A 16,476-nucleotide genomic window follows, 5' to 3' on the forward strand; every position below is an offset into this window, starting at 1 on the left:
TTTTTCCAAATTCTCTCGTATCTCTGCTGTTTATTTTATTTCTATTGTGGATATCTTTTGTTGTGGTTCCAAATCAGTAGGAAAAATGTGTCTAGTGTCCCCCCTCCCACCTTCCTGCATCCCCAAAACTGTGAGGGAGAGGGAAATCTGAGATCATGTTCAGGATCACCATGTATTAGAATGTGCTGAACATCAGCACTGTTTGCCAGTGGTAAAGTCCAGAAGAGGTGCCCTTGGATCAACGCCCTTGGATCGTCGCCCTTGCTTGCTTCTCAGCCTTGTGCTGGTGGCCAATGCACTTGGTGTAGCTTCCAGGAGTTGTTCGTATTCCCATTGCCCCTCTCTGAGGCCCACCATGTGTGTTCCCAAACCTCTTCCACTTTGGATGCCTCCCTGTCCTCTTTATAATCACCTACTTGTGCCAAAGACTGTGTGGCACAGCCCGAGTTGCACAGATTTTTCTCTGTGTCTGTGCTCACATGAGACCTTTGCAAATTTGTTCTTCTGTTGCTAAAGGGGTGTTGCTATTCTCTTATTGCCCATTGTTACATTTCCCCTTCCAGCCTACATTAGACTGCCTGTCCTCCTTCTTAATCTCCTTCTTTTCTTCAACCAGAGGAGCTGTGAGTATTCCTGGTACCCTGGTATACTGATAGGGTGAAACATTGCACTGGAACAGTCAGGCAGACTCTGGGAAGCAGTGACTTGCAGTGGTTCAAGTGGACATGCCAGCCCTGTGACAGAAGGAGCATTGCTTGGCCCATTGGTCACCCACAGCTTTAAAATTAATCATTATGATTACCAATTAGCGTTTATGTCTGTGTCCCTACCCCTCCTCCCCACCTTCTCAGAGAGGGCCACAATTAATACAAACCATCTGTTTTGTAAAGACCCAGGGCTGTCTTTGCAGAGTGTGGTACTGCATTCACAAAGCTGTAAAGAGGATCTTGAGATGTATCAGTAGAAAGAAGTTGTTTTTCAGTGGCACAGAGGACTGATGTAATAAGAGGGAACTACACAGTTATACTAAAAGCTGACATACTTGCTGTAGTTAGGGAATTATCTGAAGGTGCAGCCACTAACAGACAGAACAATATTCGATCATTAAAAACTGGGGCTGATGCTGAGCAAGTAAACGGGAAGGAAGGTGAAAAAAGAATTCACAAAGAAAGTACAGGTTGATTTCAGGGGTGATCCTCTGTGTGATGCGAACAGTTCTACCAGTTCTTCATTTTTGTATAGTGGAGGAGCTGCAGAATAAAAGTAGGGACAGCCTTGAAGTTCATGGCTGATTCCTGCAAGTTTGACTGGGAATTCAGTGTTAGACATCATTGGTTCAAGATGACCTTCACACACACACACACACACACACACACACATGTTTTCTGGCAGTATGAGGGAAGCAACAGCATGTGAATAAAAGCATTTCTTATGAAGAAGGCATCCGTGATCTTACCTGTAGGTTTTTCCTTGGTTACTAGCAGTAGAGTGCCTTCAACCTAGCCCACTTCTTTTTTTAGAGATTCCCTTGTATTTTGCTTTCTGGTATCTTACCATGTTACTATATTTTCTGTTACTGAAAATACAACAGAAGAAGAGTTAACACTAATTCATTTAAACTGGAAATGTTAACATTATTTTTCTAGGTGACTGAGTCTAAATGAGGTAGCTTGAATTCCCTGATGGCTTGTAGTTGGGTTTGTTTTCACAAAGGGTAATCTTATCTGGCATTTCATGGTGCCAGCTGTTCACATGAGTCAGTAGGAATTCCTTCCTCACACCCATTCCTGCATCCCACATAATACTGGAGGATTCACTTTCTTAAGAAGAATGAAGCTAAAGTGACTGCTGATACAAAAAAAATCCCATATATAAGATTTTTTAAATTCCCTTAATTTTTACAACTTTTGTGCAGAGAGTGTTAAAAAAGTTATTTCTATCTTTCTGCCCAGAAATTTTTCATTAATCCCATTTTAAAAGATTAAATGTCTTTTAAAATCACCGGTATGAACAATTTATAACGACAGCACTATATGCTTTGAAAGTAGCAATTCTGCTATTAATTTCAAAGTGTTACAGGAACTTGTAATTATTGGAATTTTGAAATTCCTTAGAAAATAAGCACATATGATAGTGGCTTTTTGGTGTTCTTTCTGCAGACTTTCAGTTTCAGCAAGGTCAGTAAGTAAATAACCCAGAGCGCAAAGTGGTTAAGCCAGCTAAGGAATAAAGATATAAAAAGGAGCAGCGCAAACTGGGGAGATGCGAGAGAGCTTGCAACCACAGTCTGGTAATGTCACAGCCTAATAATGGATGTATTTGTTACTGAGTATCTGTGGAGCCCCCTGACAGAGGTTGGAAGTTAGTCTGAAATCTCTGCCCCACGTGCTTTCTGTCATAGCAATTTGTATGCTCCTGCTGAAGGGAGACATTTTTCACTGTAAGTTAGCTAGTCTTTGGTGGTCTCCTTCTTTCCCATGTGCTTTTTTAACAGCCTTATCTTCACCTCACAATGTCATCTTTCGCGTGACTGGTACAACAACACAAATGTCATCACTTGGTGACTTTGAGAGGCTGATGTGGAGCTAACTTGGCACAGGAGATGGGAATGCACTGGCATTTTTGCATGTCCTAAGCAATGTTTTCCTATCTCCAAGGGCACCAGCAAACAATGTGTTTTAAAGGGGGGGCCAAAAAATCCTTCGGTTATGCCAGAAAATCGGATGGCAATTTGTCCACTCCTCCTGGGTAGGTGCTGGAGGGCTGGTATGGAGATCTGGCAGGCTTCCTTAATCTCTTGGTTCTCAGCCTGTTGGCTTCATCAGTGGGTACCCTGGCCTGGAGGCGGTGTGAGCCCGGGTGTGTTTTCTCTTCCAAGGCTCTTATCTTCCTACAGCTGTAGCTAACCTATCCAGTCTGTAATGACGGTTTTCATTAGGGCTCCTCAGCACAGCTGTGAGGTGGGTCAGTAATTTCCTCCACCACCACTCCCCTGGCCTTTTCCTTCCTTTCCCTGGACATGCGGTTTGTCATCTGCATGCACAGAGCCTCCTTGTATGGGCCTGTGGCTTCCTGTACTAAATCTGATCCAAATTTGTGCTGTGAGATATTCCCTCCCCCTTGAAGGGTGGCAAGGAGGAAAATAATTCAAGAGTGAATAGGTGTTGGCTGTGATCTTTACATGTGCTGGCAGCAGATCTCACGACTTGTATTAGCTGCACAAGTTGAACAGATGGAACAAATTGACAAAATCGTGTTCACTCATGCTGTGCTCAAAGAGCAGCTGAGTTGCTGTTTGAAGTTGAAAGTTTGAGTGTGGTTTTTTTACCCCTTGTAGTGGAATTTCTGGTTATATCGTAGAAGCTGTTGCCTCAGTGCTCTGCAGTAGCCCAGAACAGTTAATGAGAGCGGTGTGTGTCCTCCAGCATGCTCAGCCAGGGCTTTGGTGAGGCAGAGGGGGAGTACAGAGAGTGTTTCCTTTCTAGGTAACGACCTGAAATGCCTCCTTTACTTTTAAGTCCAAGGGGAAGTTGGAAGTTGGATCAGGGCTGAACTCCACCCTCTTCTGTTTTATCACGATCCAGGACAGGGCAAGACTTTGACTTTGTTCTTGAGGAGGGTGTCTATGAAAGAAGTGATGAATGCAAATATACTTACGGAGTTTTGAGTGCCATGATTCTGGAATTGTGGTTCACAAAGAAAATCACTTTTTATTCTAGACCATCTTAGTTCTTCCGCACATACCTTTTCAGCAGAGTGCTAGGTTGCTTTCAAAGGGTCTGAGCAGGATGCAGGACCAGAAGGTCCTAATCCCATCCAAGATGTCCTTAGGAAGCTGATTAACACTTTGTGTATGCAGCTTGCTAGCTAAGGTCTGCTGGTCTGCACAACATGGAAAGACACAACATTATTTTTCTAAGTAACTGAATCTAAATGAGATTAAATTTTCTTGCCGAAATTTGCTTGTAAGAGTGACATCTTATCTGCATATTCTCTCTTCTCCTTGCCTCCCTTAATTCTTCAGGACTTCAGGATGCATTTGACAGTGACTGGGAAACTGGGAAGATCACTTACAACAATTACAAAAATGGATCTGATGATGCTGTTTTGGCTTACAAACTCCTAGTACAAACAGGGAACCAAGCAAAACCCATTGACATCAGCCAGGTACTGTATCAGAGCCTATACTGGTTTATATAGGAATACACAAATCATCAGGAGTTGGAGGAGATGCAAAGAACATGTTGTAGTCTCTTTTTTCATCTTGATAATTGAATGCCTGAGTTACACCTTAATGCATGGCTTCACTGACTTTGCTAAAGCTACTTGTTAGCTGCTGTCTGACCTGTGTTGCAAAATGTTCAAATCAACACTGGGAATATCTGCCTTTGATTATTACTGGTTGGTATGTGTTCAGTGCTGGTCCTGTGTCAGATACACTCAGTTTCTACTGAAATGGTTGTTAAAAATGCTTTGCTGCATCCGTAGGTAGGCTGAGCACAGTAGATGGAGTCTGGTCCTGTGCCAAAATTAGCCTCTTTGCCCGAAGTGGCATTGTTTCTGATTTGAACCAGATTGCCTTTATAGGGCTGACCTCTGTTCAGCCTTCAGCTGTGGTTTTGAATCTAGCATTTGCAGTTATTTTGCTAGTTCCTACTAATTTATGCAAAACATAACATTTTAAAAAAGATGTCGATGAATGGTAGTGGAAGGGGACTGAAATCACTACATGCTGGATCACATTTTTGTGCCATCATCACTAAATACAGCTATACTGTTGCAGAACTAAGAATGGCACTTGTTTGAGATGCCTAAATAAAGTATGTCTGAGATTCTTTTGCAAGGTTATCATAGCATATGACTTGAAGTTGCTCTGTTCTTTTGGAATCACATTAGGTTTGACACCCTACATTAAAAGTAGATATCAAACCTCTAAGAACAAATTCTGCAATAACTTGACTTCCCCTCTTCTAGAGTCATCATTGACTCACTGTTCTTTCAGGCAGAAAAACAGTCTTTCTAATGAGCTTCTTGGCAGATCTGCTTATCGTCTTTCTTTTTTTCCTGGCATTAAAGGTGACAGATTTACAGAGTACATTGTTCAAAGTTACTATGGTGTGTAAAACACAGTGCTGTATAGCAACATGCTGTCCAGTCTGAATGAAGCTTCAGCTATGAATTAGGCAAAGAAAGGGAGCTGAAATAAAAACCCTCAGTGAGATTTTATTTAGCAAAGTGTACCAGGTACACTGTGGAACAAATGCGATTGGACTGCAGCTGCTGATATAATTTCCTGTGCCTGGGAGGGAGAAAAGTGCCGTGCACCCAGAGGGGCTGAGTGCTGTACTGTGCCATTCCAGAGACAGCTTGAAGACATACAGTTGTTGCATATCCTGTGGACTAATTGAATCCAGATCCCTGGAATCTAGTTGTTTTTTTTTTTAAACTGCTGTCACTGTTGTTTTTCATTTCATTAGAAAGACCTGAAACTGGAGCTGAGCCAGAATTTTAAATAAATAAACCAAAAAACCCCAGTAATACTTTTCACCCACAGAGTCCTCTGTCAGAGCTCTAGCTGTTCAGGATTTTGCTAGAGAACCTAGAAGTGTACCACTGCTGCTTACCCCACAGATGCTTTTTGGCCACAGTGACCCAAATGACACAGAGCACTCATCTGCTTTGTTGAGGTTGGGCATTTTCTGAATACATAGGTCATAGGAGGCAAGTGTTAGCAAAATCTATACAGATGTTGTTTTATTTTTATAGCTCTCCTCCATTTACTGGGTGGCATTTCCTTCAGTGTTAACAGCAGAGGTTAACTGCACACAGACGTGTATAGGGACTCCTGCCAGGTTTTCTTCCCCTGATTTTAAATATGTTTCTCCAACTTGGTTGTTTTTCACTTTTGACTGCAATGCCTTTAGAATTTGGATTTAATTGGTTCAGTCTATTCTGGAACTGTCTGCTGATTTAGTGATTATTGTAAGTATTATATGAGCACTAATTTATAAGTAACCACTTTCTGCTGTCACTGTAGTTCAGGGTTTTTTTCATTGTCAGATAGTTTACTGATAAGTCACTTCAAGTGAAGATTCTTACGCTTTTGCTTTTCCTCTCCTGTATGTGTGTTGCATCTCCAGGCTGTTTGCTGAAAGCTTTACAGCAAGAGCCCATAAGCAAAACCTGTTCTGAAAAGCTTCTAATTTTTTCCATTTTGCAGCTGACTAAACAGCGCCTGGTGGATGCGGATGGAATCATTAATCCAAATGCTTTCTACATCTACCTGACAGCCTGGGTTAGCAATGACCCTGTGGCCTATGCTGCCTCACAAGCCAACATGCGGCCTCATCGCCCCGAGTGGGTCCATGACAAAGCAGACTACATGCCTGAGACAAGGCTGAGGAGTGAGTAGCATTTCATCTTCATACCTTGCAGTAAACCCCACACTCCTTCCTTCAGGACCCAGTGAAGCTGTAGTTGGCTGATGCAGCACAAGGCTCAGAGGTGTAACCAGGACAGTATACTGTGTTCCTCTGTAGTCTTAGAGCTTTGCACTACTAGAAATGTGACACCAATGCAGGTGTTTTATCATGTTGCAAAATGAATTGTGTAACAGTTTAAAGCTCTAAAAACTTAACAGTAAGCATTGCTTATTCCTGTCACCTGGTAGTCCTGTCTGTGAAAGAATCATGGAAATTGCATGAAATTCCTGTCTAGGTAATTCTGAAATTTCATTACTGAGATTATGTTTATTCTTGTTTCTTAATACCTAAGGGATTTTTATCAAGTTAGCTCATATGCTAAGCTACTGACAGCGATATGGTAGGAGAGCTACTTAAGAAGGGGAGCAGTCACATCTGTGTCACTCACTGTTTTCCTGTATACCAATGCCAGTTGGCTTTGCTTTGCTTCAGCTTTCAATTTCTCAGGAGGACTGCTAGTTGGACACCAGAGTGTACGGGAAGAGGGCACACAGGGGAGGACTGGTGCACTTGGAAATGTGATTGGGTAACCAGCTAGCTGTGCTTCAGTCTGTCTGAACCCTAGAGCTTTGTGGCAGTCAGCCAAGTCTTGTCTTAATGAAAATTTATAGTTGAGATTATAATAAGGCAAATCATGTTTAGCAAGTCATCTGGATGACCCTGCAGGGTCTGGAACACACAACGTCAGTAACAAAATGCTTGTTGTGGAAGATTTTTTTTTTTAACTTCTCACACGGTAGACTTAGCATTACATTCAAAAAGAATTATGAAGAGTGTTGGTTTGCTATATTTTTAAAGGATAAAGTTTATATATTTCCTCACTAAACCATTATTTACATGTTACTTTGTTGCCCCATAATTTAGAAATTTGGACTTTCAAAATATTCAATAGAATATTCAGTAGAAATCCTAAAAAACAGTTAGCCTGATTAAACATAATTTTTCTCTGCTTTTGTGTCAGTGGACCTCATTTAGTCTCAGGGAAATGGCCTTTGATTTTGAAGGAAGTGCACTTGCATAAAAGAAGAGTGTTTGAATAAAATGTTTAAGTTGATAGTGCAGTTAGGGACTCTTGGCCAGTTTATCAGTAAAAAAACACTGTAACCCTGAGGATTAAATACATGTACTGAAGTATATCTGCTAAATTAGATAGACTTGTTTTGGGACTTGCTGTTTACTGTGTTCATCCCATTTCATTGTATGATAAAATATAGTGATCTCTTATTCTGCCTCAGCTTTCAATTTATTGATGAGTTTTTAAAATATCTGTTGTTCCAAATCAGTAAAATTTAAATTCAACACCTTTAAGCATTTTGTTGAGGAGTCCACAGTGTTTTGTTAATCATGCTATCTGTGTATCTTATTTCCAAACACAAATTCTAACACAGTTTTGCTTTTCCTAGTTCCAGCAGCTGAGCCCATAGAATATGTTCAGTTTCCCTTCTACCTCAATGGATTGCGTGACACTGCTGACTTTGTGGAGGCTATTGAGAAAGTGAGAGCTATCTGCAGTAACTACACCAGCTTGGGGATCTCCAGTTACCCAAATGGTTACCCGTTTCTCTTCTGGGAGCAGTACATTGGGCTCCGTCACTGGCTGCTCTTATCCATCAGCGTGGTTTTGGCTTGCACGTTTCTGGTGTGTGCCCTCTTCCTTCTAAACCCCTGGACGGCTGGGATCATTGTAAGTTTATTATAAGGGTCTTTGTTGAAGTCAAATTCCTTTCAGCATAGCTCTTGCTGTAGTCGGGAAGGTTTTGTTTATGTCTGGGCCTTTGGTGGAGTATGTATATTGCATCATTCATTATATATTTATTCAACTTGAGGAGGCAGGGTTCATGCTAAAGGTACAAACCTTAATAACCTTAATCCTTTAGCCACCTTTTTTGCAGCTTTAAAGGTTTCTTAGAAATGTATGTAAACTTTTGCCCTTGCTCAGATGCACACTAACATGAGAAATAGGCATGGAGGAAAATTAAGACCTTCATTAAACATTAAAATGATTTCTGAATATTTATTCCTTCTCCCTTTTATGAGACAGTTGTTTTTCAAGACAGTTGCTTGTGACTAAGTTGCCTGTAAATTTTCACTCTGATTTCTGAATGCAGTCTTTCTGGAAAAACTGAAGTGGTTAGGTTGTATGGTACACACCGGGGAAAGAGTGTAACTGAGCTATTGAGGAGGAAGTGCCATAAAATTATAAACTGAAGAGAATACTCCTCCATGGTTTCTGCAAGGCACCATAAGCCTCTCAGTAAACAGTCAAGTAAATTGAATGATGATGTTCCTATATTTAAATTCCATAAACTATCATATAATTTATAAAATACCTGAAGTAGAAAAGTATAAAACAGTTACTAGTTTTTGTAATGTACATTTTTGTGACAGGTATGTTAAAAGGTAAATGTTTAGTCTAGAATATTATTCATAGCACTTAATCAAGCAATTTATGTTATTACTCTTGATTCATTAGCTTATAAAATCATTTATTGTAGTGCATACTTTTTCCCTTGGAAAAGGCACTTTATGAGACATACTTTTATGAATATGTCTATCTTTTTTTTCCTGCATGGCTTTAGCAACTTTTAAAGTTGATTCTACAGATTTCCTCCCTTCCCTTTTCCTCAGCTTTCTTTAAAAGGTAGATGAAAGAAAAATAAAAGCTTTTTCTCAGATTTAACTACTCACCTTGTCCATGTCAACCCCCAAAAGTATCTTAAAAGCTTAAGAGACCCTCTGTAACTTGAGACTCATCAGCTGATTATGGCATTCACTTTCTTCTGGGCTTCAAACCTACACAAAATTTAACCTCACTTAGATTTGCAGTCCTACAAAAAGAAGTCCAATACATGTAGTTGAATGTTGGATTGTAGTTGAATGGGAAGGATTGTCCAATAAACAGGTGAAAATGAGAAAAAAAAATGTTTCTGGGGGTATCCATAATAAGGAATAATAAGCTGGTTTTCGGATCACTGATAAGTTGTAACCAGTGAAAAATAGATGGTTAGTCTGTTCAACTGGTTCTTGGGAGTTGTTTAAACAGTCTTTTGAGCAAGTCATTGCTGTTGTGCACAATGAACAAGGAAAAGCATCTTGCCTTTGGGAAGGCATCCTGTTGGATGGCTTTGAGGAGTATGTTTTATAGCAGCCATATTGTTTTGAAATGTCTTTCTCGTCATGTGTCTGGAGTGTAAGAAGTTACTAACAACTGTTTCAAATCATCTAGGTGGTGGTGCTGGCTCTGATGACTGTGGAGTTGTTTGGCATGATGGGTCTAATTGGAATAAAGCTGAGTGCAGTGCCTGTGGTTATCCTGATTGCTTCTGTTGGCATTGGAGTGGAATTCACTGTTCATGTTGCTTTGGTATGTAAAATCGGGAAGCATTTTCAAAACAATTTAAAATAAAATGTTGGCTGTGCTAGGATAACAAATAATTACTTAGTCTCCTAAGTGAGTGACATGATTCTCAGAAAGAAATTGGTTGCAAAATTTTGTGTAGCATTCAGGTTGTCTTGATAGAGCAGAGTTGAACTTGATGAGGGAGTTCTTCACTATTGAGTTTGTCTCCCAGGACATAAGAGGGGATGCAATATACCTGTGAAAAACTAGTTATTTGAGTGGTGCAAATATACAGACAGAGCAGAGCAGAGTAATGCACTTTACTTCAGTCCAGACTCTCCTGTCCCTTGACTACAGTTGCCTTAGTGCTTTGTAGCAGTTTTTCCCTCTTGTGTGTAGATTCTGTATCTTGTGGAAGAGAAACCTGTAAAGAAGATTTTGAAAACCAGATGTAGTGTTATTTGATCTCTCTGGACCACTGAAATTTGAATGTATTTGGATTAATTTTCCATTTGAAAAATCTGCACCTTCTTTTCAGAACCCATCGGCTACTAAAAACGGGCACAAACATGTAGTCTATAGGAAACTAGTTCGACCATGTGATAAGGAGGAGCAGGGGGGAAGTATGTTTTAAATAAAGTTTTTCAACATTTTCAAGGTTAAGTGCTCAAATTTAGAGTTCACCTAGTTACCCATCTTAGTCACCCTGATGTGCAAAAATGCATAGAAACAACAGCCCATTTGAAAGGGGGCAGTTTGAGTGTTCAAGGTACACAAAACTTGGTTTATTTGGTGACAAAGAACAGAGTAAAGCTATTTTATTATTTACATTTGACAATATCAGAGCTGATCTTTCCAACATTTTGCACACTTGAGAGTTTGGGCACATAAAGGTGTCAGAATGGAAAGACTAATTTTAGAAAAATCATAGAAGGAGTATGGTAAGATGAAAGAGGAGTGGTGACATCTGTTTTTTTTCTCCCTCCTGTTGTAGATTATTAGGCTTTTGGAGGTAAAGCTGTTTGCTAGGGCTTGCAGTGGTTTGGGAAGTGCCAGAAACTAATGATGTATGAAAGGGTGAAAGAAATGTCAGTTTCTTAGAGCTGAAGATTTGAAGCAGGAAAACTGGAATAAAAAAGACAGAATATTTAGTTGTTTCTAAATGGGAAGAAACTAATGTAATTTAGAGGACAAATATATTATTATATATGTGTATATAATGACCTCATTTTTTTTAATTCTGCAAACAAATTCTGACTCCATAGTAGACTCTTGCACTATCTGTCCTTTAATTGCACATATATATGTGTGTATATTCTGAATCAGATCCATCCATGTGAGTCTCACTGACATCTGCCTTTACCCTGTGGGTTATTCTTTATCCATTTATGTATATGGTTATTTAAAATGCCCTAGTAATAATTTTCCACATACATCTTTTAATCCAATACTGAAGATCAGTAATTCGTGGTTTGGCTGCATACAGAAAAGAGGATTAGGAATCTCACTCCACATGTACCCATTTTTGGTCTGCTTGTCACCCAGATAACTTTTTAATATGTTGACTTATTTCACCCCAGATTTGTCAGATAAGTGAAAATAAGCCACTGGGAAAGACAGGCTTGTATTCCATGACCAGGAACAAGATAGGTGCTTGAGCTCATACCTTAGTAGGCAGTAGAAAAGATAGAGCCCTTACAAATCACAGGAAGAAAAGTCAGCCAGATTCTTTTCTTCTTAAACCACTAAGTCATACACAGAGAAGAAAAATTCAGCAGAGTGTTCACAATACAGCTTGTTCACTAAGGAGTTGTAGAAAGACATTTCACGAGTCATATTGTTGCTCAGGCACTACCATGTTCCGCATTATTAATTGCTAAGGCAACTTCATATTGTTGCAAAAACATCTATTTTGAGTTAAAATAGAAGTGTCATAGAGGATGTAGCCCCGCAAAAGGGAGAGGAGTAGCCCTGTAATTTTGACCCCTGAAGTGCTTTCACCCTGAAATTAATTCTTTGCAAGTAGAAATAAGCAAAACTGGAGACAAAAGCCTATTGATGCAAAGAGGGCATTTTTTCCGAAATTATTACTGTGGTCTGACTCTGTAATCAGTGCTTACTGTGGCTGTGTGACTTCAGCAGCAGGTACATGGTATGACTGCAGAATCAGGCCTTTTTGTAAAGGTTTACCAGCTGTAGAAGGTACTTTCATAACCTGTGGTTTGAAGTAGTTAACTTGTGAAAACCCTGCATGCTATGAAAGAGGCGGTTTGGAAGGCTGTATGCATCTGTCTAAGGAAATTGATTTCATTATTTTACAGGCATTTTTAACTGCCATAGGAGACAGGAGCCATAGGGCTGTCCTCGCGTTGGAACACATGTTTGCACCAGTGCTGGATGGGGCTGTGTCCACTCTGTTGGGAGTATTAATGCTCGCAGGATCAGAGTTTGATTTTATTGTCAGGTAAAGCATTTGTGTGTGACTTGTCTTTAAAAAATAAAATTAGTATGCTTTTAATTTTTAGTCACTTCAGTGTATCTGTCATTTTATTACTATGCATGGTGTGTCAAGCGTGCTTATGTCATGGTCCTGCTTTCCTTCTGTTTTATTAACTCCTTGTTACATGCTAGACACTGTGCTGTTTCCATTGCTGGTATTAAAATCCATTCCAGGAAAATCTGACACCCATGAAAGAACACAAAGTTGGCCCTCTTTAGCAAAGCTGTCTAATTCTAGGTTTGAGTCAGTTCAGACCATCTGGTATAGTCCAGTATCAGCTGGGTGTCACCTTTAACCTTTAGGTCCTCCACGCACCTTGTATGCACAACAATTTGTGTGCAAAGAACACATGAACCTACAAACATGCTGCAACTGTGCTGCAAGAGACTCTACAGGCCTTCCTCCTTCTATCATTATATGGGGTTTACGGTGATATATAACAGGGAGAGGAAAAAAAGTCCTGTTTGGGAGCTGGGGAACCATAAGTACGAGCACAGAACTTCATATTAAAATTCTGTAAAGCAAAGCCTGAAGGCCCTTCTGTTTAGAACTATGGGCAGACTGTTTCTTTTGAATTTAATTAAGAATGTGAATTTGTCAAGTATGAGAGGAAAGCAAGTTTCTCATTCAGGGTAACTTGAGAAGTGCAATGAAACAGATCCTATTCTATTCCAAACAACCTGTGGAGCTCTGCAAAATGGCTAATCTTAGAAGTAACACTGGTTCTTTGTGGCAAACTAGAGCGTGAAAAAAAAAATAATCCAAGTCCTAAAATGGAACTGAGGTAGAACTGGCCAAATAAAAATGCCCTGAAAGATGACTTAACGACTTAGGTGGACATAAGCTGGATAGATGACTAGACTTAGCTAACATCCATTTGACAACGAACAACAAAATGTCAGGGGCAGGAACTGAGAAAATGGCTGCTAAATCTCATCAAGATGTTTTGTTTATGTATGTAAGAGATGTGAAGAAAGCTGGCAGTTCACAGCGAGACCTCATGAAATCTACATGAGGATTATTACTATACAATTATTTCATGTCCTGAAATAGAATTTGTGGTTTTTTCCCAAGTCAGTATTTTTTTACTTTATTGGTTTTGAAGAAATAAAGTTGAATTATTCTTCTAGGACCTGATTTCATAAGGGTTGAAACACTTTGACATATAGGTTACATATAAATTTAACCAAAATTTATAGGGGTACATTTGGCATGCTACTTAGCTACTTAAGAGATGAGATTTTGGCAAGCATATTTTTATGTCATAGCAACTAGAAGATTGTAGCAGCCCTTCGCACCAAATTTGGATTGGATGTTCTCTCAGTTTATAAAACCAGCCTTTCAACTTTTCAACTTATGTTATTTTACTTTTTTGGGCCATCATTTTCTCATTTCCTAGCACAATCTGACTTTAGTTTGCCTTGTTTAAAAAATAATATAAAATAAACTATGGGAGCCCGAGCATTGTTATAGCGGGTGAAGAAGATCCCAAACTTCCGGAACGCGATAGATTAGTCTAACAGTGGTGAAGATTAAGTAAATTAACAGACATTGTATACACCAAGTGGTCAGAGTTATAATCCTCCTGTTTATCCTAGGGTTAGATTGATGAGATGCAAATGTTTTTAATGCCTGTTGTTGATCTCTGTCCCAGTCTAAAGCTCTGGTGGTTTATGTTAGTAGAGTCGATTGGCTTGCTGATTTTTGCTGATGCAGATCAGAAATGCCCAAATGTTTACAATAGCAGGATACTTGTAGTTTTACAGAAGTCTGATATATTTGATCAGATGTGGAAACGGGGAGGCATTAAAGTTTGTTGCCAGCTAGACAATACAATCAGCAGACCCATTAGTAGCAAACTTGCCCTCTGTTCTCCTCCTTTGCCTTCTCCTCCAGGAATCGACCAAGACTGAGTCCTTGAAATCATTAATTATAAGGCAGCCTTAAGTTTAATCTGAGCCCCAGCTGTGCCGAATACCAACTAGCAGGGCTTTCCTTATGCTGACAGGTTTACCTTGGTATTCATGAAGGATCGCAGACCTTAGCCCTCGGTGGTGGGAAAGGACAACCACTTGTGCACTTTCCTTCTCTTCCATAGTACTTCAGCCTTTATGTTTGAATTGGCTGACGCAAAACAAGAGTATTCAGAGATGCTAAATTGTTCAACAAAAGATTAGCCTGCAATGCAGCTCTGCCATTGTGGAGTGCTCTTACTCAGTACAATGCTGAAGCTTGCTATAGAATGGGCAGCACTTTCTTTGCAGAAAGCAGGTTCTTGTGTTGTAAAAGGGTTGCAGTTGGAGCTGTTTGGTAAAACTGGAACTCACAGAATTCTAGGTGGAAAGTTGTGATTAATGAACAGCAAGGAAAACCCTTACCTGATACACTGGAGATTTAATTAGAGATTCTGCTGTAAGATGCAGAAGCATTTCACAGTGGATTAGCTGCTGGGAGAAGAGGGCTTCTTTTCCTTCTAGGCTAAATTGTTTAAATTCTACACCCTTCACTTCATTTGTTTGCTTCTGCTTGGTTTTCACTAATGGGGGCCCCTTTTCATTGTATTTGTGCTTTCAATCCATTCAGCTATTCACAGCACATTCCATATTTTTGTGTTTGTGAAACACATTCATAAATAACATTATGTGCTTCCAGATTCCGGGAAATTAACAAATGTAATTTTTTTTTCTTTCCTTTATCAACTAACACTTTGGGTTGTGGAATGTAGCTTCTCTAACTCAAAAGGTAAAAACCCCTATATCTGTATATGGAAAGTGATACAATTACTTAGTACAAGAATAGTAATACTTTAGATTCAAATTAGTATATATATCATTATAACGTCTGTATTTGTATCTTGTAATCCTTTATTTCTAACAATATTTTTGCCTATTTTTTACCCCAACCACCTTAAAACCCTCCTTCAGGTATTTCTTTGCTGTTTTGGCAATCTTAACCATTCTGGGAGTTCTCAATGGATTGGTGCTGCTTCCTGTTCTTCTTTCATTCTTTGGACCATACCCTGAGGTCAGTAAAATGAATGCTGAATGAAAGAAATATTACTACAACTGAGCCCCTGCCCCCAGATCACCCCCCTTATTTAAAAATTCATTGTTTTTAAAATACCTTGGACTTTTTTAGTTAATAAGTTTCTTGCTCTAGGTTGGTGGTTTGTTTTTTTTCTTTAATCCTTACTAGAGATGCTGTTTATTATTTAGTTGATCTTCTACTTATATTTTCATAAGTATTTTTTATAAGTATTGTTTTAGAGGCTGCAATCAGCAAATGATAAAAACATATTATTAGCTGTGCTTAAAAAAGCATAATGAGCTATGCAAACTAGTTTGTAAATTAAGGAATTTCCCCAATATTTTTCAATAGATGGTTTGTTTCGTGCACATAGAGTCCTCACTGCCTGTTGTTTTCCTCAAAATATTTAACTGAGCAGACCACCAGGAAGGCCTGTGTGGGCCAACATACACCGGTGGTGGTCCACAGACCACACCTTGATAATGATGATCAGCCTGCCAGAAGGTCTCCCCTGTCCAATTGTTACTCCCTGTGGTATGCTCTTGGCCCCAACAACACTTTTGGTGGTGGAAGGCTTCACTTAGATGTTAATAACTTTACAGCCAAAAAGGAGTAACAGATACTGAATTTGTAGTTGGGTGTTGATTATTCATTATGACAATTAACACAATTACTGCATTACATAGGGCTATCTTTACACATATCAGCAGAATCAGTGTGATATGCTTACATGTCTATATATATGTATGTGTGGGTAAAAGAATACAAAACAAGATGTGTAACCAGCACTAGTAATATTTCAAAAGTATATATTTTTTTATTAGTAGTAAAACAGTTTTGATAACAGTATGTAATCTCTTACATTCCTAACAGTGAATATTACATGTCCCTTACTCAACCAATATACATGGGCTTATGTTGGTAGGACCTATGTTGCTGTTATGTATGTGTCCACCTCTCTTTGCAAAAAGACATTGAACTGTAGTATACGTACACAGTTGAGGTGACTTTATTAAATCACTGATAAATGTATGCTGAAGGAAAAGTGAAGTCCACATATTATTTTTATAAGTTCAAGTTCCTGAATGCAGACACATACATGCACTTCCTAAGACAATGACACCAAG

At 39.3% G+C, this 16,476-nt stretch overlaps 1 protein-coding gene across 1 annotated transcript in view; it reads left to right on the top strand.

Moving 5' to 3' along the window:
• PTCH1 (patched 1) overlaps window positions 1–16,476 on the top strand; it is a 62,159-nt gene that overhangs the window by 42,124 nt on the left and 3,559 nt on the right. Inside the window, exons 16-21 of the mRNA XM_030467650.1 lie at window positions 4,025–4,167; window positions 6,221–6,404; window positions 7,886–8,166; window positions 9,709–9,846; window positions 12,144–12,286; window positions 15,247–15,346. Of these exons, the coding sequence (XP_030323510.1) occupies window positions 4,025–4,167; window positions 6,221–6,404; window positions 7,886–8,166; window positions 9,709–9,846; window positions 12,144–12,286; window positions 15,247–15,346 (989 nt within the window). The remainder of the gene's footprint in view (window positions 1–4,024; window positions 4,168–6,220; window positions 6,405–7,885; window positions 8,167–9,708; window positions 9,847–12,143; window positions 12,287–15,246; window positions 15,347–16,476) is intronic.

The sequence above is a fragment of the Calypte anna genome, chromosome Z (genome assembly GCF_003957555.1).
Source record: "Calypte anna isolate BGI_N300 chromosome Z, bCalAnn1_v1.p, whole genome shotgun sequence".
Lineage (NCBI taxonomy): Eukaryota > Metazoa > Chordata > Aves > Apodiformes > Trochilidae > Calypte > Calypte anna.